This window comes from Dendrobates tinctorius, unplaced genomic scaffold, assembly GCF_039654945.1.
Source record: "Dendrobates tinctorius isolate UK_male_01 unplaced genomic scaffold, ASM3965494v1 ptg000201l, whole genome shotgun sequence".
NCBI classification, from domain to species: domain Eukaryota; kingdom Metazoa; phylum Chordata; class Amphibia; order Anura; family Dendrobatidae; genus Dendrobates; species Dendrobates tinctorius.
In genome coordinates, this window is record NW_027361868.1 from 1,316,508 (window position 1) to 1,339,233 (window position 22,726).

The 22,726-nt window shown below is 46.9% G+C and overlaps 1 protein-coding gene across 1 annotated transcript in view; it reads right to left on the reverse strand.

Annotated features, from left to right (window-relative positions):
* The window catches only part of RRP15 (ribosomal RNA processing 15 homolog), a 35,150-nt gene extending 12,794 nt beyond the window's left edge, over positions 1-22,356 (reverse strand). Inside the window, exons 1-4 of the mRNA XM_073553339.1 lie at positions 22,201-22,356; positions 16,161-16,411; positions 13,957-14,054; positions 12,572-12,761 (exon numbers count right to left, since the gene is read on the reverse strand). Of these exons, the coding sequence (XP_073409440.1) occupies positions 12,572-12,761; positions 13,957-14,054; positions 16,161-16,411; positions 22,201-22,234 (573 nt within the window). The 5' untranslated portion in view covers positions 22,235-22,356. The remainder of the gene's footprint in view (positions 1-12,571; positions 12,762-13,956; positions 14,055-16,160; positions 16,412-22,200) is intronic.
* Positions 22,357-22,726: the final 370 nt, after the last annotated feature.

Sequence of the window (22,726 nt, forward strand, 5' to 3'; positions counted from 1 at the left end):
CCTGGGAGGTCAGACCATGATGTTGGGTTGAGGCCGGGCTCACAATCTCCGGTCTAGCTCATCCCAAAGATGTTGAATGGGCTGAAGGTCAGGGCTATTTGCGTCCGGTCATGTTCTTCCACACCAACCATATCTGAATGGACCTTGTGAACTGGGCACAGTCATGGGGAACAGAAAAGGGTCTTCTCCAAACTGTTCCCACAAAGCAGAAGCTACAACTGTCCACAAAGTCTTGGTTTGAAGATTTCCTTTCACTGAAATGAAGGGACCTCAGCCAACCACTCGAGAACAAGCCCATAGCTTTATCCTCCTCCACCATCTGTACAGGGGGCACAATGCAGTCAGGGCTCAGGGGGTTAACATTCTCCTGGAATCGCCAAAACCAGACTCCTCAATCGGACACCAGATAGAGAGGTACAATCTGTCACTGCCCAGAACGCGTCTCCTTCAGAGTCCAGTGGTGGTGGCTTCATACCTCTACATTCGATGCTTGGCAAAACAACATGAAACATAATTTGCAGCATTTTTAAAGACAAAAAAAGGCATAAATAAATCATAACTCCCGCAAAAATTGTTAAAATAAAGGCAACAATAGGTTAAATATTTCCATTTCCTGGCAAGTAACTTTACTTAACCTCAAGAAAACGATGAGCCGTCGGCAGGAGGAATTGACTAAACATCTAACAATTCCAGTAGCCAAGAACCAAGTCATCAAGAACACGAGCAACATGAGACCGGGGTAGTATAAAACAAAACCAACGCATGACATGAAAACGCTCAGATAGATGTATTACCCTCTTAGATGGAAGTGACTTCATAAACCCTCCAAATACAGTACGATTTCTGGAGCAGAGATCTTGGCGAGAAGGAACGTGCCTGTTTGATCTGATTCATTCTTCCCCAAAGGGCCACAAATAAATTAAGCGCCGAGAACCAAGGAAAAAAAAAAACCCACAGAACAGAGTAAAGAGCCCAGGAAAGACAACGACAAAAAAAAAAAAAAAAAAAAAAAAAAGCAATAGGTTGCATGAGGATAACGCAATACCTTTATAAAAGGACTGGATGATATGAAAAGGGGGAGCTCTGGCCCCAGTCCAAAATATAATGAGCACCATATGGGCACTGCACTCGGTGGGTGAAGGGGCAGAGAACATAAAGCAAAGTTTCATCAGATGCTGAAAATATAAATGGAGTGTAAACCATTATACTGTATGGAGCACTATGTGGGGACCATTATACTGTATGGAGCACTATGTGGGGCTATTATACTGTATGAAGCACTATGTGGGGCCCATTATACTGTATGGAGCACTATGTGTGGCTATTATACTGTATGGAGCACTATATGGGGCCCATTATACTGTATGGAGCACTATGTGGGGCTATTATACTGTATGAAGCACTATGTGGGGCCCATTATACTGTATGGAGCACTATGTGGGCCCATTATACTGTATGGAGCACTATGTGGGCCCATTATACTGTATGAAGCACCATGTAGGACTATTATACTGTATGGAGCACTATGTGGGGCCATTATACTGTATGAAGCACTATGTGGGGCCATTATACTGTATGGAGCACTATGTGGGGCCATTATACTGTATGGAGCACTATGTGGGGTCATTATACTGTATGGAGCACTATGTGGGGCTATTATAATGTATGGAGCCCTATGTAATGTAAGGCTATTATACTGTATGGAGCACTTTGTGGGGCTATTATACTGTATGAAGCACTATATGAGGCCATTATACTGTACGGAGCACTATGTGGGGCCATTATACTGTATGGAGCACTACGTGGGGCCCATTATACTGTATGGAGCACTACGTGGGGCCCATTATACTGTACGGAGGGCTGTGTGGGGCTATTATACTGTATGGAGTACTATGTGGGGTCATTATACTGTATGGAGTACTATGTGGGGTCATTATACTGTATGGAGCACTATGTGGGGCTATTATACTGTATGGAGTACTATGTGGCGCTATTATACTGCATGGAGTACTATGTGGGTCATTATACTGTATGGAGTACTATGTGGGGTCATACTGTATGGAGTACTATGTGGGGCTATTATACTGTATGGAGTACTATGTGGGGCTATTATACTGTATTGAGTACTATGTGGGGCTATTATACTGTATGGAGTACTATGTGGGGTCATTATACTGTATGGAGTACTTTGTGGGGTCATACTGTAAGGAGTACTATGTGGGGCCATTATACTGTATGGAGTACTATGCGGGGTCATTATACTGTATGGAGTACTATGTGGGGCTATTATACTGCATGGAGTACTATGTGGGTCATTATACTGTATGGAGTACTATGTGGGGTCATACTGTATGGAGTACTATGTGGGGCTATTATACTGTATGGAGTACTATGTGGGGCTATTATACTGTATGGAGTACTATGTGGGGCTATTATACTGTATGGAGTACTATGTGGGGTCATTATACTGTATGGAGTACTTTGTGGGGTCATACTGTATGGAGTACTATGTGGGGTCATTATACTGTATGGAGTACTTTGTGGGGTCATACTGTATGGAGCACTATGTGGGGCTATTATACTGTAAGGAGTACTATGCGGGGTCATTATACTGTATGGAGTACTATGTGGGGCTATTATACTGTATGGAGCACTATGTGGGGCTATTATACTGTATGGAAGACTATGGGGGGGCTATTATACTGTATGGAGTATTATGTGGGGTCATTATACTGTATGGAGCACTATGTGGGGCCATTATACTGTATGGAGGGCTGTGTGGGGAATACGGTATTTGGGGGCACTTTTGATGGCATCATACTTTAGCATCTGTATTATTTAAGTTTTTTTTTATCCTTTGTCATTACATAAATATATTAGGCCATTAGTCTTTTACTGCACTTACATAACAGATTATAATTATACCAGTATTTTATTCTAATATCTATTAATTAAGATGCGTTTTGTTCGTGGGACAACCCCTTAAAGTTTGTTTAAATATGAAAAAGTTTGTTAAATTTAATAAGGAAAAACTCCCTCAATTGAAGACTTTTTATTAATAAATATCAGGGTCGGCCGGCGACTTTGTCCGAGCTTTTCATTTTGGCTCTCTATATTTGAGTTTGACATCCCTGATTTTGTGGATACAAACCACAGGCATAAAGGAAGGAAGGGCTGGAGAACATTTTACAATTTTTTTTAAAAAAGTTGCATTTGACGAAGCAGCTGAAAATATCTGGAAACCCGAAACCCTACCAACACTGATGAACAAAAAAACAAACAAAAAAAAACAAAAAAATAAATAAAAGGTTTTACAAAAAAGTGGCGTTGCATACAGGCTATAACAAACTGCGGCCACCACTGGGTTAATAATTTTGGTGGCACCGGGTGCCGCGCGGGTTCTCCCGGCTTCTGCAGTGACGTGCAGCTCTCGCAGCCACATAGACCATCGCCGTAATACCTAGAACATGAACCGGCTGCCACCGCCACTGTACAGAGAGCTCTACAAATTAGCTGATGTGCTGTTTGATGTGGAGGCGCAGTCACGGTAATGTTCTCCTGATGAACACGCCGTCCGGCTCTCTTGGCTCTAGATGTGACGCGCAGATCATAAAAGCCATGAAGTTAATGAAATCCAAAGCTCGAGACGGCACAATCCGCAATAAACTCTTTCAAGGTGTACGGGGGGAACAGGCGCGGATAACGCCGAAGTCACCGCTCGCCCATGATCCTACAGGGCTTCACAGAAAAGCAAAGAAAGTTCTGCTGCAACGTCCAGATAGAAGACACGATCAGATATTCTGTGCTGGATGTCAGGGAATGGAAACAGTACAGGCCATAACGGAGGCTGAAAACGGAGAACTGACAGCAGAGGCGGCTAAACCGCCCAGAGAAGTCTCAGAACTGGAGAAAGACTGTCCACCGAGGACTCAGACAGGAGGCAGAAGCAGAGAGGCCGGAAAATGAGATAGCGACATAGAGGACTGGCCTAGTAACGGGGCATATTCACAGATATGCAGAATAGTGAGTGCAGCTCTGGGGTATAATACAGGATGTAACTCAGGATCAGTAATGTAATGTATGTACACAGTGACAGCACCAGCAGAATAGTGAGTGCAGCTATGGAGTATAATACAGGATGTAACTCAGGATCAGTAATGTAATGTATGTACACAGTGACAGCACCAGCAGAATAGTGAGTGCAGCTCTGGAGTATAATGCAGGATGTAACTCAGGATCAGTAATGTAATGTATGTACACAGTGACTGCACCAGCAGAATAGTGAGTGCAGCTCTGGGGTATAATACAGGATGTAACTCCGGATCAGTAATGTAATGTATGTACACAGTGACTGCACCAGCAGAATAGTGAGTGCAGCTCTGGAGTATAATGCAGGATGTAACTCAGGATCAGTAATGTATGTACACAGTGACTGCACCAGCAGAATAGTGAGTGCAGCTCTGGAGTATAATACAGGAGGTAACTCAGGATCAGTAATGTAATGTATGTACACAGTGACTGCACCAGCAGAATAGTGAGTGCAGCTCTGGGGTATAATACAGGATGTAACTCAGGATCAGTAATGTAATGTATGTACACAGTGACTGCACCAGCAGAATAGTGAGTGCAGCTCTGGGGTATAATACAGGATGTAACTCAGGATCAGTAATGTAATGTATGTACACAGTGACTGCACCAGCAGAATAGTGAGTGCAGCTCTGGAGTATAATACAGGATGTAACTCAGGATCAGTAATGTATGTACACAGTGACTGCACCAGCAGAATAGTGAGTGCAGCTCTGGAGTATAATACAGGCGGTAACTCAGGATCAGTAATGTAATGTATGTACACAGTGACTGCACCAGCAGAATAGTGAGTGCAGCTCTGGAGTATAATACAGGATGTAACTCAGGATCAGTAATGTAATGTATGTACACAGTGACAGCACCAGCAGAATAGTGAGTGCAGCTCTGGAGTATAATACAGGATGTAACTCAGGATCAGTAATGTAATGTATGTACACAGTGACAGCACCAGCAGAATAGTGAGTGCAGCTCTGGAGTATAATGCAGGATGTAACTCAGGATCAGTAATGTAATGTATGTACACAGTGACTGCACCAGCAGAATAGTGAGTGCAGCTCTGGGGTATAATACAGGATGTAACTCCGGATCAGTAATGTAATGTATGTACACAGTGACTGCACCAGCAGAATAGTGAGTGCAGCTCTGGAGTATAATACAGGATGTAACTCAGGATCAGTAATGTATGTACACAGTGACTGCACCAGCAGAATAGTGAGTGCAGCTCTGGAGTATAATACAGGAGGTAACTCAGGATCAGTAATGTAATGTATGTACACAGTGACTGCACCAGCAGAATAGTGAGTGCAGCTCTGGGGTATAATACAGGATGTAACTCAGGATCAGTAATGTAATGTATGTACACAGTGACTGCACCAGCAGAATAGTGAGTGCAGCTCTGGGGTATAATACAGGATGTAACTCAGGATCAGTAATGTAATGTATGTACACAGTGACTGCACCAGCAGAATAGTGAGTGCAGCTCTGGAGTATAATACAGGATGTAACTCAGGATCAGTAATGTATGTACACAGTGACTGCACCAGCAGAATAGTGAGTGCAGCTCTGGAGTATAATACAGGCGGTAACTCAGGATCAGTAATGTAATGTATGTACACAGTGACTGCACCAGCAGAATAGTGAGTGCAGCTCTGGAGTATAATACAGGATGTAACTCAGGATCAGTAATGTAATGTATGTACACAGTGACTGCACCAGCAGAATAGTGAGTGCAGCTCTGGGGTATAATACAGGATGTAACTCAGGATCAGTAATGTAATGTATGTACACAGTGACTGCACCAGCAGAATAGTGAGTGCAGCTCTGGAGTATAATACAGGAGGTAACTCAGGATCAGTAATGTAATGTATGTACACAGTGACTGCACCAGCAGAATAGTGAGTGCAGCTCTGGAGTATAATGCAGGATGTAACTCAGGATCAGTAATGTAATGTATGTACACAGTGACTGCACCAGCAGAATAGTGAGTGCAGCTCTGGGGTATAATACAGGATGTAACTCAGGATCAGTAATGTAATGTATGTACACAGTGACTGCACCAGTAGAATAGTGAGTGCAGCTCTGGAGTATAATACAGGATGTAACTCAGGATCAGTAATGTATGTACACAGTGACTGCACCAGCAGAATAGTGAGTGCAGCTCTGGAGTATAATACAGGCGGTAACTCAGGATCAGTAATGTAATGTATGTACACAGTGACTGCACCAGCAGAATAGTGAGTGCAGCTCTGGAGTATAATACAGGATGTAACTCAGGATCAGTAATGTAATGTATGTACACAGTGACTGCACCAGCAGAATAGTGAGTGCAGCTCTGGAGTATAATGCAGGATGTAACTCAGGATCAGTAATGTAATGTATGTACACAGTGACTGCACCAGCAGAATAGTGAGTGCAGCTCTGGGGTATAATACAGGATGTAACTCAGGATCAGTAATGTAATTTATGTATACAGTCATGGCCAAAAGTTTTGAGAATGACACAAATATTATATTTTCACATGATCTGCTGCCCTCTGGTTTTTATGTGTGTTTGTCAGATGTTTTTATCACATACAGAAATATAATTGCAATCATATTATGAGAAACAAAAGGTTATATTGACAGTTAGAATGAGTTAATGCAGCAAGTCAATATTTGCAGTGTTGACCCTTCTTCTTCAGGACCTCAGCAATTCTCCCTGGCATGCTCTCAATCAACTACTGGATCAAATCCTGACTGATAGCAGTCCATTCTTGCAAAATCAATGCTTTTACTTTGTCTGAATTTGAAGGTTTTTGTTTGTCCACCCGTCTCTTGATGATTGACCACAAGTTCTCAATGGGATTAAGATCTGGGGAGTTTCCAGGCCATGGTCCCAAAATCTCTATGTTTTGGTCCCTGAGCCATTTAGTTATCACCTTTGCTTTATGGCAAGGTGCTCCATCATGTTGAAAAAGGCATTGTTGATCGCCAAACTGCTCTTGGACGGTTGGGAGAAGTTGCTCTTGGAGGACATTCTGGTACCATTCTTTATTCATGGCTGTGTTTTTAGGCAAGACTGAGAGAGAGCCCATTCCCCTGGCTGAGAAGCAACCCCACACATGAATGGTTTCAGGATGCTTGACAGTTGGCATGAGACAAGACTGGTGGTAGCGCTCACCTGGTTTTCTCCGAATAAGCCGTTTTCCAGATGTCCCAAACAATCGAAAAGGGGATTCATCAGAGAAAATGACTTTACCCCAGTCCTCAGCAGTCCACTCCCTGTACCTCTTGCAGAATATCAGTCTGTCCATGATGTTTTTCCTGGAGAGAAGTGGCTTCTTTGCTGCCCTCCTTGAGACCTGGCCTTGCTCCAAGAGTCTCCGCCTCACAGTGCGTGCAGATGCACTCACACCTGCCTGCTGCCATTCCTGAGCAAGCTCTGCACTGCTGGTAGCCCGATCCCGCAGCTGAAACACTTTTAAGAGACGGTCCTGGCGCTTGCTGGTCTTTCTTGGGCACCCTGGAGCCTTTTTGGCAACAAGGGAACCTCTCTCCTTGAAGTTCTTGATGATGCGATAGATTGTTGACTGAGGTGCAATCTTTCTAGCTGCGATACTCTTCCCTGTTAGGCCATTTTTGTGCAGTGCAATGATGACTGCACGTGTTTCTTTAGAGATAACCATGGTTAACAGAAGAGAAACAATGATGCCAAGCACCAGCCTCCTTTTAAAGTGTCCAGTGGTGTCATTCTTACTTAATCATGACAGATTGATCTCCAGCCCTGTCCTCATCAACACCCACACCTGTGTTAATGGAGCAATCACTGAAACGATGTTAGCTGGTCCTTTTAAGGCAGGGCTGCAATGATGTTGAAATGTATTTTGGGGGATAAAGTTCATTTTCTAGGCAAATATTGACTTTGCAAGTAATTGCTGTTAAGCTGATCACTCTTTATAACATTCTGGAGTATATGCAAATTGCCATTAGAAAAAATGAAGCAGTAGACTTTGTAAAAATTAATATTTGTGTCATTCTCAAAACTTTTGGCCATGACTGTACAGTGACTGCACCAGCAGAATAGTAAATGCAGCTCTGGGGTATAATACAGGATGATACTCAGGATTAGTAATGTATATACACAGTGACTGCACCAGCAGAATAGTGACTGCAGCTCTGGAGTATAATACAGGAGGTAACTCAGGATCAGTAATGTATGTACACAGTGACTGCACCAGCAGAATAGTGACTGCAGCTCTGGAGTATAATACAGGAGGTAACTCAGGATCAGTAATGTATGTACACAGTGACTGCACCAGCAGAATAGTGAGTGCAGCTCTGGAGTATAATACAGGAGGTAACTCAGGATCAGTAATGTATGTACACAGTGACTGCACCAGCAGAATAGTGACTGCAGCTCTGGAGTATAATACAGGAGGTAACTCAGGATCAGTAATGTATGTACACAGTGACTGCACCAGCAGAATAGTGAGTGGAGTAGTTAAACAAAATGGGACCCCCAGTAAATGCTAATAGCTTGTCGCACCTCGGCGGTGGACAGACCTGTGAGAACCTCTCTGTATCGGGCGTGTTTCGGAGTACCTCTTCCTGAGTAACTTTCAGGGGGACACAAACAAAAACCATATGACAATATGTTTATGTGGTAATTATTGGATCATGGCTCTCTGGCATCTGAAAAGCACTTAGATGAAGAAACGGAAACCCCACAGAGGTAGAAGAGGGGCCAAGTGCAGCCCCCGAGTTATCGGATCTACGTGTACCCATCAGCGCTCCGGCACCACGGGCTCCGCACGCTCTGTGACTGCCGCACCACCAGGGAACGGTCCTTTAGATCTGGTCTTTTTACCAAGCATTCTCCGGGACTTGAGAGGGATCTGCAGCGGTGGGAGGAGAGCTGCAGCCATTATCAGAAGCGTTCGCTCACGTGAGGCGCCGCTCGCTGCCAACGGGAATTTAAGGGAAACCCCGGTGACTGCTTGGCACTTTCCAGAAGGTCGATTGCGGCATGTTCTGTTCAGTGTTATAAAGTGAAGGACGGAGATGGGGGGAGATGAGAAGGACCCTCGTGTTGCGCAGTGTCTACCCGAGGAGGACAAGCTGGGCTTCGTCATAACTGGTCTGCTTAAAGGGGTATTACATAAAGATCACCGATCGGTGTAGCGCTGATCTGCACGGGGCAGTCGGGAGAGACAGTCGTCTGAGACTGAACGTGCGGCCGTCAGCCATCTCATGTGTATGACCGGCTTATGTCAATGGCACTAAAGATACAAACACATTCAAGCGTCTCCAACAAGTCCTCCATTATGGGACCATCCTGGAACACCCCTTTAAAGATGTAGTCCCATGTAATGCAGTTATGACACCTCCAACGTCAGATAAAATCAGAAGACCCTCTACCTATCGAGAGAACGAATGTGTGGACCCTAAAAATGAGCCAAACGATTTGCTGCCCCCCTGGTCCGGTGGCCGTGTCAGTAGTCCATGGCTGCCAAACGCTGGCCAAGGGAACTTCCTACTACCTGCCGAAATGTAAGCTCAATGTGATGTCGTGGGTGCGCCACCCCAAAACGAGGAGGTTTACAGGGCCAGCGTCTGGCAGCCATGGACTAGTGATGTGGCTGCGGGGCCGGGGTCCTGCAGATCGATTCACTCATCTCTAGTGGTCCCGGTGTGATGTTTGCACCATTAGCACAGGCCGTCAATATGAACAATCCCAGAGAACTTGCATTGACAGCTCTGGGTTAAACAGCTCCATCTCAAGGATAGGAGAGGCATATCAGACTATTCCCCACCGGACCAGCATCAGGACGAGAGTCCTGCAGCCTGTGCTCTGCCATTATCAGTACGTGGCAAGTTACGGGCAGCGCTGCCCCCTGCAGGCAAGTTGCGGTACTGCCCGAATACGCAGTGTGAAGGCTGGGAGTGAGGGATCTATCCTGGATATATAATCCCCGAGATAAGGAGCGGAGACAATGGAGGAATCAGCACAGGGAAGACATCTGTGAGCACGGCTGATGTACAGTTGTGGCCAAAAGTATTGACACCCCTGCAATTCTGTCAGATAATACTCAGTTTCTTCCTGAAAATGATTGCAAACACAAATTCTTTGGTATTATTATCTTCATTTAATTTGTCTTAAATGAAAAAACACAAAAGAGAATGAAGCAAAAAGCAAAACATTGATCATTTCACACAAAACTCCAAAAATGGGCCAGACAAAAGTTTTGGCACCCTCAGCCTAATACTTGGTTGCACAACCTTTAGCCAAAATAACTGCGACCAACCGCTTCCGGTAATCATCAATGAGTTTCTTACAATGCTCTGCTTTAATTTTAGACCATTCTTCTTTGGCAACTGCTCCAGGTCCCTGATATTTGAAGGGTGCCTTCTCCAAACTGCCATTTTTAGATCTCTCCACAGGTGTGCTATGGGATTCAGGTCTGGACTCATTGCTGGCCACCTTAGAAGTCTCCAATGCTTTCTCTCAAACCATTTTCTAGTGCTTTTTGAAGTGTGTTTTGGGTCATTGTCCTGCTGGAAGACCCATGACCTCTGAGGGAGACCCAGCTTTCTCACACTGGGCCCTACATTATGCTGCAAAATTTGTTTGTAGTCTTCAGACTTCATAATGCCATGCACACGGTCAAGCAGTCCAGTGCCAGAGGCAGCAAAGCAACCCCAAAACATCAGGGAACCTCCACCATGTTTGACTGTAGGGTCCGTGTTTTTTTCTTTGAATGCCTCTTTTTTTCTCCTGTAAACTCTATGTTGATGCCTTTGCCCAAAAAGCTCTACCTTTGTCTCATCTGACCAGAGAACATTCTTCCAAAACGTTTTAGGCTTTTTCAGGTAAGTTTTGGCAAACTCCAGCCTAGCTTTTTTATGTCTCGGGGTAAGAAGTGGGGTCTTCATGGGTCTCCTACCATACAGTCCCTTTTCATTCAGACGCCGATGGATAGTACGGGTTGACACTGTTGTACCCTCGGACTGCAGAGCAGCTTGAACTTGTTTGGATGTTAGTCGAGTTCTTTATCCAACATCCGCACAATCTTGCGCTGAAATCTCTTGTCAATTTTTCTTTTCCTTCCACATCTAGGGAGGTTAGCCACAGTGCCAGGGGCTTTACACTTCTTGATGACACTGCGCACGGTAGACACAGGAACATTCAGGTCTTTGGAGATGGACTTGTAGCCTTGAGATTGCTCATGCTTCCTCACAATTTGGTTTCTCAAGTCCTCAGACAGTTCTTTGGTCTTCTTTCTTTTCTCCATGCTCAATGTGGTACACACAAGGACACAGGACAGAGGTTGAGTCAACTTTAATCCATGTTAACTGGCTGCAAGTGTGATTTAGTTATTGCCAACACCTGTTAGGTGCCACAGGTAAGTTACAGGTGCTGTTAATTACACAAATTACAGAAGCATCACATGATTTTTCGCACAGTGCCAATACTTTTGTCCACCCTCTTTTATATGTTTGGTGTGGAATTATATCCAATTTGGCTTTAGGACAATTCTTTTTGTGTTTTTTCATTTAAGACAAATTAAATGAAGATAATAATACCAAAGAATTTGTGTTTGCAATCATTTTCAGGAAGAAACTGAGTATTATCTGACAGAATTACAGGGGTGTCAATACTTTTGGCCACAACTGTACAAGCTAAACCGTCATACAATTGCAACAGACCCTCAGCTGTACGTTTTGTCTTTAGGGGCTTTAACTGGTCACCACAATGTAACCTGTTAATGTAACGGTACGGCCATAATGGCCCTCTTACACTGTTGTAATGGATACTTGTAGTGAAGAAATCTGCAGCCTTGTTTAATTCACCTGACAATTTTTGGTGCAATGGCCTCTTGGTGCATCGGGACGAGACTGCGGGTAGGGTCTTCAGCTCTGTTGTGGCCCCTCCACATTTGTACGACTTTCATCTTTTAAATTTCGTGCTAGCATTGCCCTTGCCACAGGCGGCACTTGTGTACATCCAGGTCTCGGCGCTCTACAGCAAAAAATGGCGCCGGAGGCAGCGCACACTCAGATTATCCTCTGGCGGTTTACAGCAAAATGGCGACGGTGGCTGTGCATGCTCAGGTTGGGATATCGGATCAATGACGAGCCGCGTCACGCGCATGCCTATTCGCTGGAGGCCGTAAGCATGCGTCGCCTCCGCCACCATTTTGCCGGAGAATGCTGGGCAAGGGCGGCGCTAGCGTGAATTTTAAAAGAGTGGAGGGGCCATGGCAGAGCTGTAGACCCTTCCTGACTAGTGGAACGCCCCCCATTGATGTTCGGTTACAGGATAGGTGATCAATATCTGTATGGGGCCGGTGGGAGTCCAACATCCAGAGCTAACAGCTGATTGGTGTCGGTCCCCAACCAACATCCTGCAGATAGGTCATCAATACGGTGTGAGCAGACAAGCCCTTACTTCCCAGCGACGTGCACGGTCCTGAGCCGCGCTACGTACTTCACCAGGTGGTACGCACCTTCTTCAGCCGCGGGCGCTCCGCTGTTTCGCCTTTGCTCTCCTTCCCTCTCAGGACGTCAATAAAGTCTTTCTTGGATACCGACATCATCAGTTTACTCTTCTTCCTCTCCGAAGGTCCGGCTTCTTTTACCTTCTCCTTCACGTTACTCTGATGGGTTTTTACAGCATTGAATAATTGTACGACACCTCTGCGGGGACAGAACAGGAACACGGTCAATGGAAGAGTCCTGGGAATAAGCCGGAAAGGTCTGCGGGCAGAAGACCCCTATTATATGCAATTGGAGCACAAGAGTTCAGGGAGCTGTAGTCCTCTTAATGAAGCCTTACAGTCCACAGACCGTAAACTGTCCTACCGTGACCGCCGGGAGGGGGCAGCGAAACCGCCTGCCGTGACCGCCGGGAGGGGGCTGCGAAACCGCCTGCCGGGAGGGGGCCGAAACCGCCTGCCGTGACATCGGGAGGGGGCCAAGAAACTGCTTACTGCAACCGCCGAATGGGGTCTGCGATACCGCCGGGAGGGGGCCGCGAAACCGCCTGCCGTGACAGCCAGGATGGGGCTGCGAAACCGCCTGCCGTGACCGCCGGGAGGGGGCCGAAACCGCCTGCCGTGACCGCCGGGATGGGGATGCGAAACCGCCTGCCGTAACCGCTGGGGGGGGGGGGGGGGGCCGAAACCGCCTGCCGTGACCACCGGGAAGGGGCCGAAAACACCTGCTGCGACCGCCGGGAGGGGGCCAAGAAACTGCTTGCTGCAACCGCCGGATGGGGTCTGCGATACCGCCGGGAAAGGGCTGCAAAGCCGCCTGCCGCGACCGCCGGGAAGGGGGTCGAGAAACCGCCTGCTGCGACCGCCGGGAGGGGGCTGCAAAATCGCCGGCTGCGACCACCGGCCGCGAAACGGGCTGCCGCGACTACTGGTAGAAGGGAACTCAGCAGAGTTACTGGAAGTCCAGAATTGACTACTGGGGGCCGTTTGACGGTCTAGGCTGAATGAGGCTACTGGGGAACTCAGTGTGACTAGTAAGGAGCTGATGAGGACGGCTGAGCGGAGGTCTCGCTCTTCTAATATTTATACAGAAGTGGGACGAGAGCCTGCGGTGACTCCTGGGACCCCTACACCTGGCGCAGGTATCTCTAGGCACCACAGATACATAGAGATGGGCACATTTTATCTTTTCCTGTTAGACCCCTTAGTTCGGCGTCTTCTCCTTATATAAATCTTTCGGCTCCTCTGTGGTGGATGTGAAAAAAAAAAAAAAAAAAAAAAAAAAAAAAAGACGAAAACTCTTATTGGATCCAGATTGCGCTTCATGTATAAATCTTCATTATTAGTATGGAAAAGAAAAAAGAAGTCTGAAAAGGAAGTACAGCGCAGGAGCTTACCGTGTGGCGATCCTCTGGAGAGTGCGCTCGGCCTCCCGGTCTCTCACCACGTCCGTCTTGACTCGGCACATCATCTCCCACTGACGTTTTTTATCAATCTGTGATACAAAAGTGAAGGTGAGGGAGAAGGATGGGGGCAACGCGGGAGACGAGCGAACCGTCCGACAATGAGGGGGCCGCGCTGGGATCTCGCCTCCCATCCGTTATGAGGAACCGCAAGGAGGCAAACGAAAAACATCAGGTGACCGAATAGAAAAAAAAAAAAGGGAAAAATAGTCAATGAGATCCTTTGCAGAATTTTTCTGTACTAAGAAATATTTCGATTCCTATTGCCTATAACTTGCCATCCTCTTTATTTTTTTGACCAGGAAGATTTCCCTGTGACATTCAGCCTGCACTATAGGTGCTGGAACTTCCCTTGTTTCCTATTACGTACTTCTCTTGCCATTGTCCTGAACTGATGGCGGCACGCCTCTACGCCATGAAGTTTAGCAGATGGCGTGAAATGATAGAGACAGTGGGACGACGCTGGCAGACCTGGGCATAACAAGGTGTTTTTTTAAGCTTTACAGCATTTATTATAAGGATAAAAATATCTTTCAACTTTAAGAGACGCTCAACACTTACGTTTTTTTTTATTATGACTCCTACATTTTTTTCTATTAGGAAAAGTTGGATGATTTAATTTGTTATTAATATTATTATTAGTTTTAATAATAATTTTTAAATTAATGTATTAAATATTTTAATTGTATTAAACTGTCGCTCACTTTTCTACCCCCGCCCCCATCTACCTAGGGGGCTAGGGTATACAGTAAAAATATTGCTCTCATAAGACCATGAGACACGGGCCGGGATTCTCAGGAGTACGAAGATGGCAGTCACAGTCCGGGAACACGGTGGGGGGGGGGGGGCAGAATGACGCCGACAGGTTGCACCAGGCAAATGCTGCTGACAGAATTGACGGTGGCATTTAAAGGGGCCATGCACAACTCCGACATGCCCTTCTCAATCAACTGTTTTCACCAAGTAAAGTAATACCACCTACACTCGCCTCCGATGACATCCCGGTGGTGTCAACGGTGACACAATGCTCCGCGAGCCTTAGGAGACCCATTGACGACAGCACTGGAGCGGCGCCGGCTCAGAGGAGAGTATAGATGTATTACAAGGGGAAAACAGCGATGGGGAAGAAGTTGTCCGAGTAGTGGGCAACCCCTTTAAAAGGTTAAACAGCGATCAGAAATCGCTCCAATCGATGGTGTTGATGGGTAATACTGACTGTAACCAGCGGTTGGGCGCGGACTCTGCTCCATACATCTATAAAGGATCTATCATTACGTCCTTTATTGGGAGAGGGTTACAGGGGCTCTCCACAACTCAGACAACCCCTTACTTTCACCTTCCGCACCGCCACCGCTCCAGTGTTGATGGCGCCAGGTCTCCGGAGACATTATGCCACGTGACCACTGGGGTCAATTAGTAGTCGCTTCACTCACTTCCTTCAAACCTTGGCCGTCCAGCGGAGGTGTGAGAACTGCAGCCGATTAGTGACTGCCGATTGTCTGCAGCGCTCACGTGGCACCATATCCCGCGAGCCTCAGGAGACCAGGTGACCACATTGCTGGTGCGAGAGGTTTATGGTACCAGGGATAATATAGCATTTAAGGGGGCTGTTCCAAGTAGTGGACAATTCCTTTAAGGGATTCCCTGAGGGAATAACTATAAAGTCCTTATGTCCGATTCTGGGAGGCGACAAAAGAAAGGTTAAAATCTGTTCTAGTTATTTCTCCAGTCCTAGAAAAGTGAGTGACAACCAACATGTCCAGATGAAAGCTCCTGATGGCGTCATCCACCTTTCCCAGGTTCCTGCATGGTAAATCAGTCTAACGCGGGTGTGTAAGTGCACAATTAGGCAGACTGCATGGCACGGGACAATGCTGGGAGACCTGACGTGTCTATGTATTACAAGGACGGCCATTTATAGGAGTAGCTACGTAATACCACATTTGTCCTGCAGTGGCCGCTGCTGGGAGAATCTCTAGCTGGCTGAGGCCTCTCGCCCTGCGCCGATCAAATGATTTCCCTTCTCTACTAGATGCTGAAAAATGAAAAAAAAAAACCCTCAGGGGCTTCTTGTCCTTTCTACTGGTCTGACCCTTTTTCTCCATAGGGGGCAACCATATCTCCCGCTCGCTGCTCACCTGCTCCTTTTTCTCCAGCCACTCCTGCTTCTCTTTTTCCTTCTCCTTTTTCAGCTTTTTGCTCTTCACCAGGATGGTGCTGGCCTTATCCGTGGGGACTTTCTTGTTGAGAATTTTGGCCATAGCGTCCGCCCAGCCTTTATTAGGGTCGTCGGACTCAACCTGGTCGTCAGTTTCATGGTCGGATGCATCGTACTCCTCTCCTCCATCGGAAGGAAAACTGTCATCTCCCAAATCTGAGTCCTCAGAACCTAAAAGGACATTTCATATTAATAGAGAGATGGAGATTATAGGAGCAGAGATATACATGTCCTGCAGCAGAGGATGCTGGGAGATTCGCTTCCGCCAGAGAAGTCCTATAAGTCAGCAATGGAGCAACAGTGACCTCTGGTGGAAGCTCGGAACAATGCAGGTTCATGTTGATACATTGTAACAACCCAATAGAACAGAGAAGAGGAGAAGTGTGCAGCCGCTAGGGCCTCAAAGGAGAAACAAGAACCAAACAAATGCAGACCTTAGGGGTTATTTTTAAAATAATATAATAAAAGCTAAATTGTAACGGGTATTTATTTTGGCTTTCTTTTTTTTTTAACCAGAAAATTTAGCCCAATTAAAAGTTGATTTAAAAAAAAAAAAAAAAAGTATTTTAATTTGAGCCAAATTCATCAAACGACGAGCGCCCTTTGGATTTAGCTGAGCGACGGAAAAAAGAAATAAAAGATGGAAAAATGACGCAAATAACAAACCTGCATCATCCTGTACATATATTGCAGAGCACAAGTCTGCATAGACTTCAGTCTGCATTGTGATTCCTATAAGTGTGTTCTAGAAGTGTGAAGATTAATTTAAGAATTAAAACCAGAAGGATGTATACAGACTGTGCCCTGCTACCTGCCACCATCGCACTCTAACAAGCATCTCTATTCTTCCGACAGGTATGTCCATCCACCCAGCTCTCCTGCTGTCTGTCTATGAAGGACACACAGTGCGTCACTCAGCTTTGCACATAGACTTGCCTCTGCACCTAGCATTCACATGGTATGCCTTTCAGCTAACCCCAGCTTACCCCAGTGTTATTTATGACCTTGTTTACTCTGGCTTGATCATATGCATCTGGTCCACTCTTAATTGTCTGACCAAGAAGAGTAGAGACCACTCCTGTCTGCTTCACACCTGACTGCACTTAGTTGTACATATATTGCAGAGCACAAGTCTGCATAAAGACTTCAGTCTGCATTGTGATTCCTATAAGTGTGTTCTAGAAGTGTGAAGATTAATTTAAGAATTAAAACCAGAATGGGAACTGAAGGTAACTAGACACAGTCACTGTAAACAATGTTTCTGTTTGTTTTCACTTTCACCCCAATAATCCTTCACTTTCTGTTAATTCCCCTAATCCCTACTCCTAGTAAGGAACTGTTCATCTCTTCTTCAATCCTCCCCATCCACCTCACCTCCGCCTCAAAACTGTTCCTTAACATACAATCCTCTGTCTCCAAACACAGACAGCCCCCTCATGCCCTCTCCTGCTCCCACCTGCTAACACTTTCTCTGCTCCTTCTCACTGCTGGTGATATCTCCCCAAATCCTGGTCCTCCTCACCACATTCCCACAGTCATTTCTACCTCCCATCCACACTCTATCACAACCTTCCGTAACCACTCCAACCTTATACCCATTCACCCAGCCCCCGCTTCCCCAGTCCCACTAACAGGAGCTCTGTGGAACGCTCGCTCTGTCTGCAACAAGCTTTCCTACATCCATGATTTTTTTGTTACTACCAAACTCTCCTTCCTCGCCATCACCGAAACCTGGCTCACCCCTTCTGACACAGCCTCTCCTGCTGCACTTTCGTATGGCGGCTTCCACCTTTCTCACACACCCCGCCCCAGCAGCAAACATGGTGGAGGAGTTGGTTTTCTCCTGTCAGATACCTGCTCCTTCACCCCAATCCCACTGCCACCCTCTGTTACCCTCCCTTCCTTTGAGGTGCACTCTGTGCGCATCTACTCCCCCTCCAACTGGCTGTCATCTACCGCCCCCCAGGGCCAGCCACCACCTTCTTTGACCACTTCACCACCTGGTTACTTCATTTCCTTTCCGCGGACATCCCTACTATCATCATGGGCGACTTCAACATCCCCATTGACACTTCCCTCTCAGCTGCCACTAAACTTCTATCTCTCACTTCCTCCTTCGGCCTCACTCAATGGTCTTCTACAGCCACCCACAAAGATGGCCACACACTGGACCTCATCTTCACCCGCCTCTGCTCCCTATCTAACCTCTCTAACTCACCTCTTCCTCTCTCTGACCACAACCTGCTCACATTCTCTTCCCTCTTCACTCCATGTCTACAATCCCCACCCCACAAACTTTCACACCCTCGCAGGAATCTTAAACACCTTGACCTACACTCATTCTCTGAATCCCTCCTCCCTCTTACAGATATAAGTTCCTTACACAATGCGGATGACGCTGCCGCTCTATATAACACCACAATAGCTGTAGCTTTGGAATCCGCTGCCCCACTTACACATACCAAAACTCGCAAAATCAACAGACAGCCCTGGCACACCAGCCTGACCAAAGAGCTGAGGCGAGCTTCCAGGGCTGCTGAGCGCAGATGGAAAAGATCCCACTCCAACGAGCACTTCATCGCATTCAAACAGTCCCTCACTACTTTCAAGACCACACTCGCCACAGCTAAACAAACCTACTTCTCATCTCTCATATCCTCCCTGTCTCACAACCCTAAACAGTTATTCAACACCTTCAATTCTCTCCTCCGCCCCCCAGCACCTCCTCCCTCCCCACTCATCTCAGCTGAAGACTTTGCCTCATTTTTCAAGCAGAAAATTGATAACATCAGGGACAGTTTTGGTCAACAACCCCCAGAGCCCTTCCTCCCGACTTCCCAGCCCTCCACCTTCAAAACCAACTTCTCCACCATTACAGAAGATCGACTCTACTCTCAAGATCACATCTCACCACCTGTGCACTCGACCCGATCCCATCCCACTTCATCCCAAACCTCACCACAGTCTTCATCCCAACCCTAACCCATCTCTTCAACCTATCACTAACAACTGGTGTTTTCCCCTCAAGCTTTAAACATGCCTCCATCACACCTATCCTCAAAAAGCCCTCTCTTGACCCATCCTCTGTATCTAGCTATCGCCCTATATCACTTCTCCCATACGCCTCCAAGCTACTGGAACAACACGTCTACCTTGAACTGTCCTCCCATCTCTCTTCTTGCTCCCTCTTCGACCGCTTACAATCTGGCTTCCGGTCACACCACTCCACTGAAACTGCCCTTACTAAGGTCACCAATGACCTCTTAACTGCCAAGAGCAAGCGACACTACTCTGTCCTCCTCCTCCTGGACCTGTCGGCTGCCTTTGACACAGTGGACCATTCCCTATTATTACAGACCCTCTCATCCCTCGGCATCACAGACTTGGCCCTCTCCTGGATCTCATCATACCTAACAGACCGGACATTCAGCGTCTCCCACTCACACACCACCTCCTCACCTCGCCCCCTATCTGTCGGAGTCCCACAAGGTTCAGTCCTTGGGCCCCTGCTGTTCTCTATTTACACCTTTGGCCTGGGACAGCTCATAGAATCTCATGGCTTTCAGTATCATCTCTATGCTGATGACACACAGATCTACATCTCTGGACCAGATATCACCTCCCTACTAACCAGAATCCCTCAATGTCTGTCCACTATTTCATCCTTCTTCTCCACTAGATATCTGAAACTCAACATGGACAAAACAGAATTCATCATCTTTCCCCCATCTCACGTGACCCCCCCTACGAACCTATCAATTACAGTAAATGACTGCCCACTCTCCCCAGTCCCACAAGCTCGCTGCCTCGGAGTAATCCTTGACGCTGATCTCTCCTTCAAACCACATATCCAAACCCTTTCCACTTCCTGCCGACTTCAACTCAAAAATATTTCACGCATCCGTTCATTCCTCACCCAAGAATCTGCAAAAACCCTAGTCCATGCCCTCATCATCTCTCGCCTTGACTACTGCAACCTCATGCTCTGTGGCCTCCCCTCAAACACTCTCGCACCCCTCCAATCTATTCTAAACTCTGCTGCCCGACTAATACACCTGTCCCCCGCTATTCCCCAGCTTCTCCCCTCTGTCAATCCCTTCACTGGCTCCCAATTGCCCAGAGACTCCATTACAAAACCCTAAACATGACATACAAAGCCATCCACAACTTGTCTCCTCCATACATCTGTGACCTCGTCTCTCGGTACTTTCCTGCACGCAACCTCCGATCCTCACAAGATCTCCTTCTCTACTCCCCTCTTATCTCCTCTTCCCACAATTGCATACAAGATTTCTCTCGCGCATCACCCCTACTCTGGAACTCTCTACCACAACATATCAGACTCTCACCTACCATCGAAACCTTCAAAAAGAACCTGAAGACCCACCTCTTCCGACAAGCCTATAACCTGCAGTAACCACCGATCGACCAAACCGCTGCACGACCAGCTCTACCCTCACCTACTGTATTCTCACCCATCCCTTGAAGATTGTGAGCCCTCGCGGGCAGGGTCCTCTCTCCACCTGTACCAGTTATGACTTGTATTGTTTAAGATTATTGTACTTGTTTTTATGTACACCCCTCCTTACATGTAAAGCGCCATGGAATAAATGGCGCTAGAACAATAAATAATAATAATAATAATCCTGGGTCTACCAGTGATCACTAGACCAGGAGGGGCGCCGCATCCATCTCTCTAGTGACAGGGACTAGTTGTATAGGACAGACACTGAGCATACGTGTAACCCCTTACTGACGGGATAGTACGTCAGCGGTCGGTATCCCCCGCTGCCGGTGAGCCCACCTCAAAGTCGCGACATGTCAGCTGTTATATGCCCGCAATAGGCACAGGTGGAATCGCAATCCACCCGTGCCTATTAACTAGTTAAATGCCGCTGTCAAACGCCGACAGCGGGCATTTAACTAGAGCTTCTGGCGTGCAGCCAGAAATGAGCGCATCGCCGACCCCCAGCGATGAAGCAAGCAGGAGGACCCAGACCTGCGACACCCATCGGACCGGATCGCCCAGCCCGGGTGAGTATAATAAAACTTATTTTTCTTATCTTGCAGGTCGGATCGGGGACTTATCTACAGCTTTCTAGAATGCTGTAGGTAAGCCCTGAAAGGCGGCGGCTGCATCTTATAGCGGCCAAAACAGGTGACCGGTTCCCTTTAAGAAAAACATTATTTATTAGGTGCCAAATATTTAATTGTTCATATAAACACATCACAGGCAAAATATGTATGTATGCAGCATTCCGCTCGGCAGCCGCTATTACATGGCGTGTCCAGTTATTTCAGGTAAAGGCGGCGCACGTCTCTGTCTGCCAAACAGGCAAGGTGACGGGAACACCGGGTGATATCACAGCCGCGTCTTGCCTCTACCTGGAGCGCGGTGCTGGCGCCTGTGTGTATTCGGCACCGCATATAGATAGAAGGGGGAAGCGGGCCGGGCCCACTACTCCTGGAGGCCTCCACTGGTGACCCCGGCCGTACACACCCCGAGCGGCCTCACAGTCCGCCAGACAACTCACACCACAATGGATGCTCTTAATTTAACCTCCTAGATGCTGCCGTCAATTGTGACAACACCAACAGACCGACAATGGGGGACGGTGTAAACGGCATGGTGATCACAGACCCCGAAGTAAGAAGGGGCTCTCACCTGCCAACACCCGCCAGTCATGTGACTGCTGCAGCCAATCACTACATGGGCATTTGTGTGTGTATATATATATATATATATATATATATATATATATATATATATAAATAATTAAAATCAACCAATCAGATTCTAGTTCACGCTTCTTTTAGGCTATAAAAAAAATGAAAAAAGCCACCTGATTGGTTGCTACAGACAAACGCTCTACACCCTCCCATCCCATCAGGTAATCACGGCAGATACATACAGGCAGGGCTATGTTACACTACAGTACAGGATATATCGCCGCACATACCGGCAGGATCGCTCCGCTCCGCTCTCACTTCCATAGCTGCCCAGGATCGCACGCACGTGGTTAGGGAACTGCTTCCGGTTGCAGAGTGGGTCGTGCTGGCTGACTTCCGGGTTGTGTGAAGCGCGAGTCGCCATATCTGAGGCGGGCACCCAGACTTCTTCCGCTCTATCGCCATCTGGTGGTAAGTAGACGCCAGTGTCTGCTCTGTAGTCGGGAGGAGGCTGCGCGCTGACACTTTCTCTCTTCTCTTCTGAGATTTTGTTCTTTTGTTATTATTGGATTTTTCAGGTCTTTCTTGCACTTCTGTCAGTGAACAGATTATCAGAAGCTGCAGAATCTATGAAGTAATGGAGGTGGAATTCTGCTGCACAGCTGTGTGAATAGTGTAACACTGCCCCCATGACAGTGCCGGCTACTGTGCCCCATAATAGTGTAACACTGCCCCCATAACAGTGCCGGCTACTGTGCCCCATAATAGTGTAACACTGCCCCCATAACAGTGCCGGCTACTGTGCCCCATAATAGT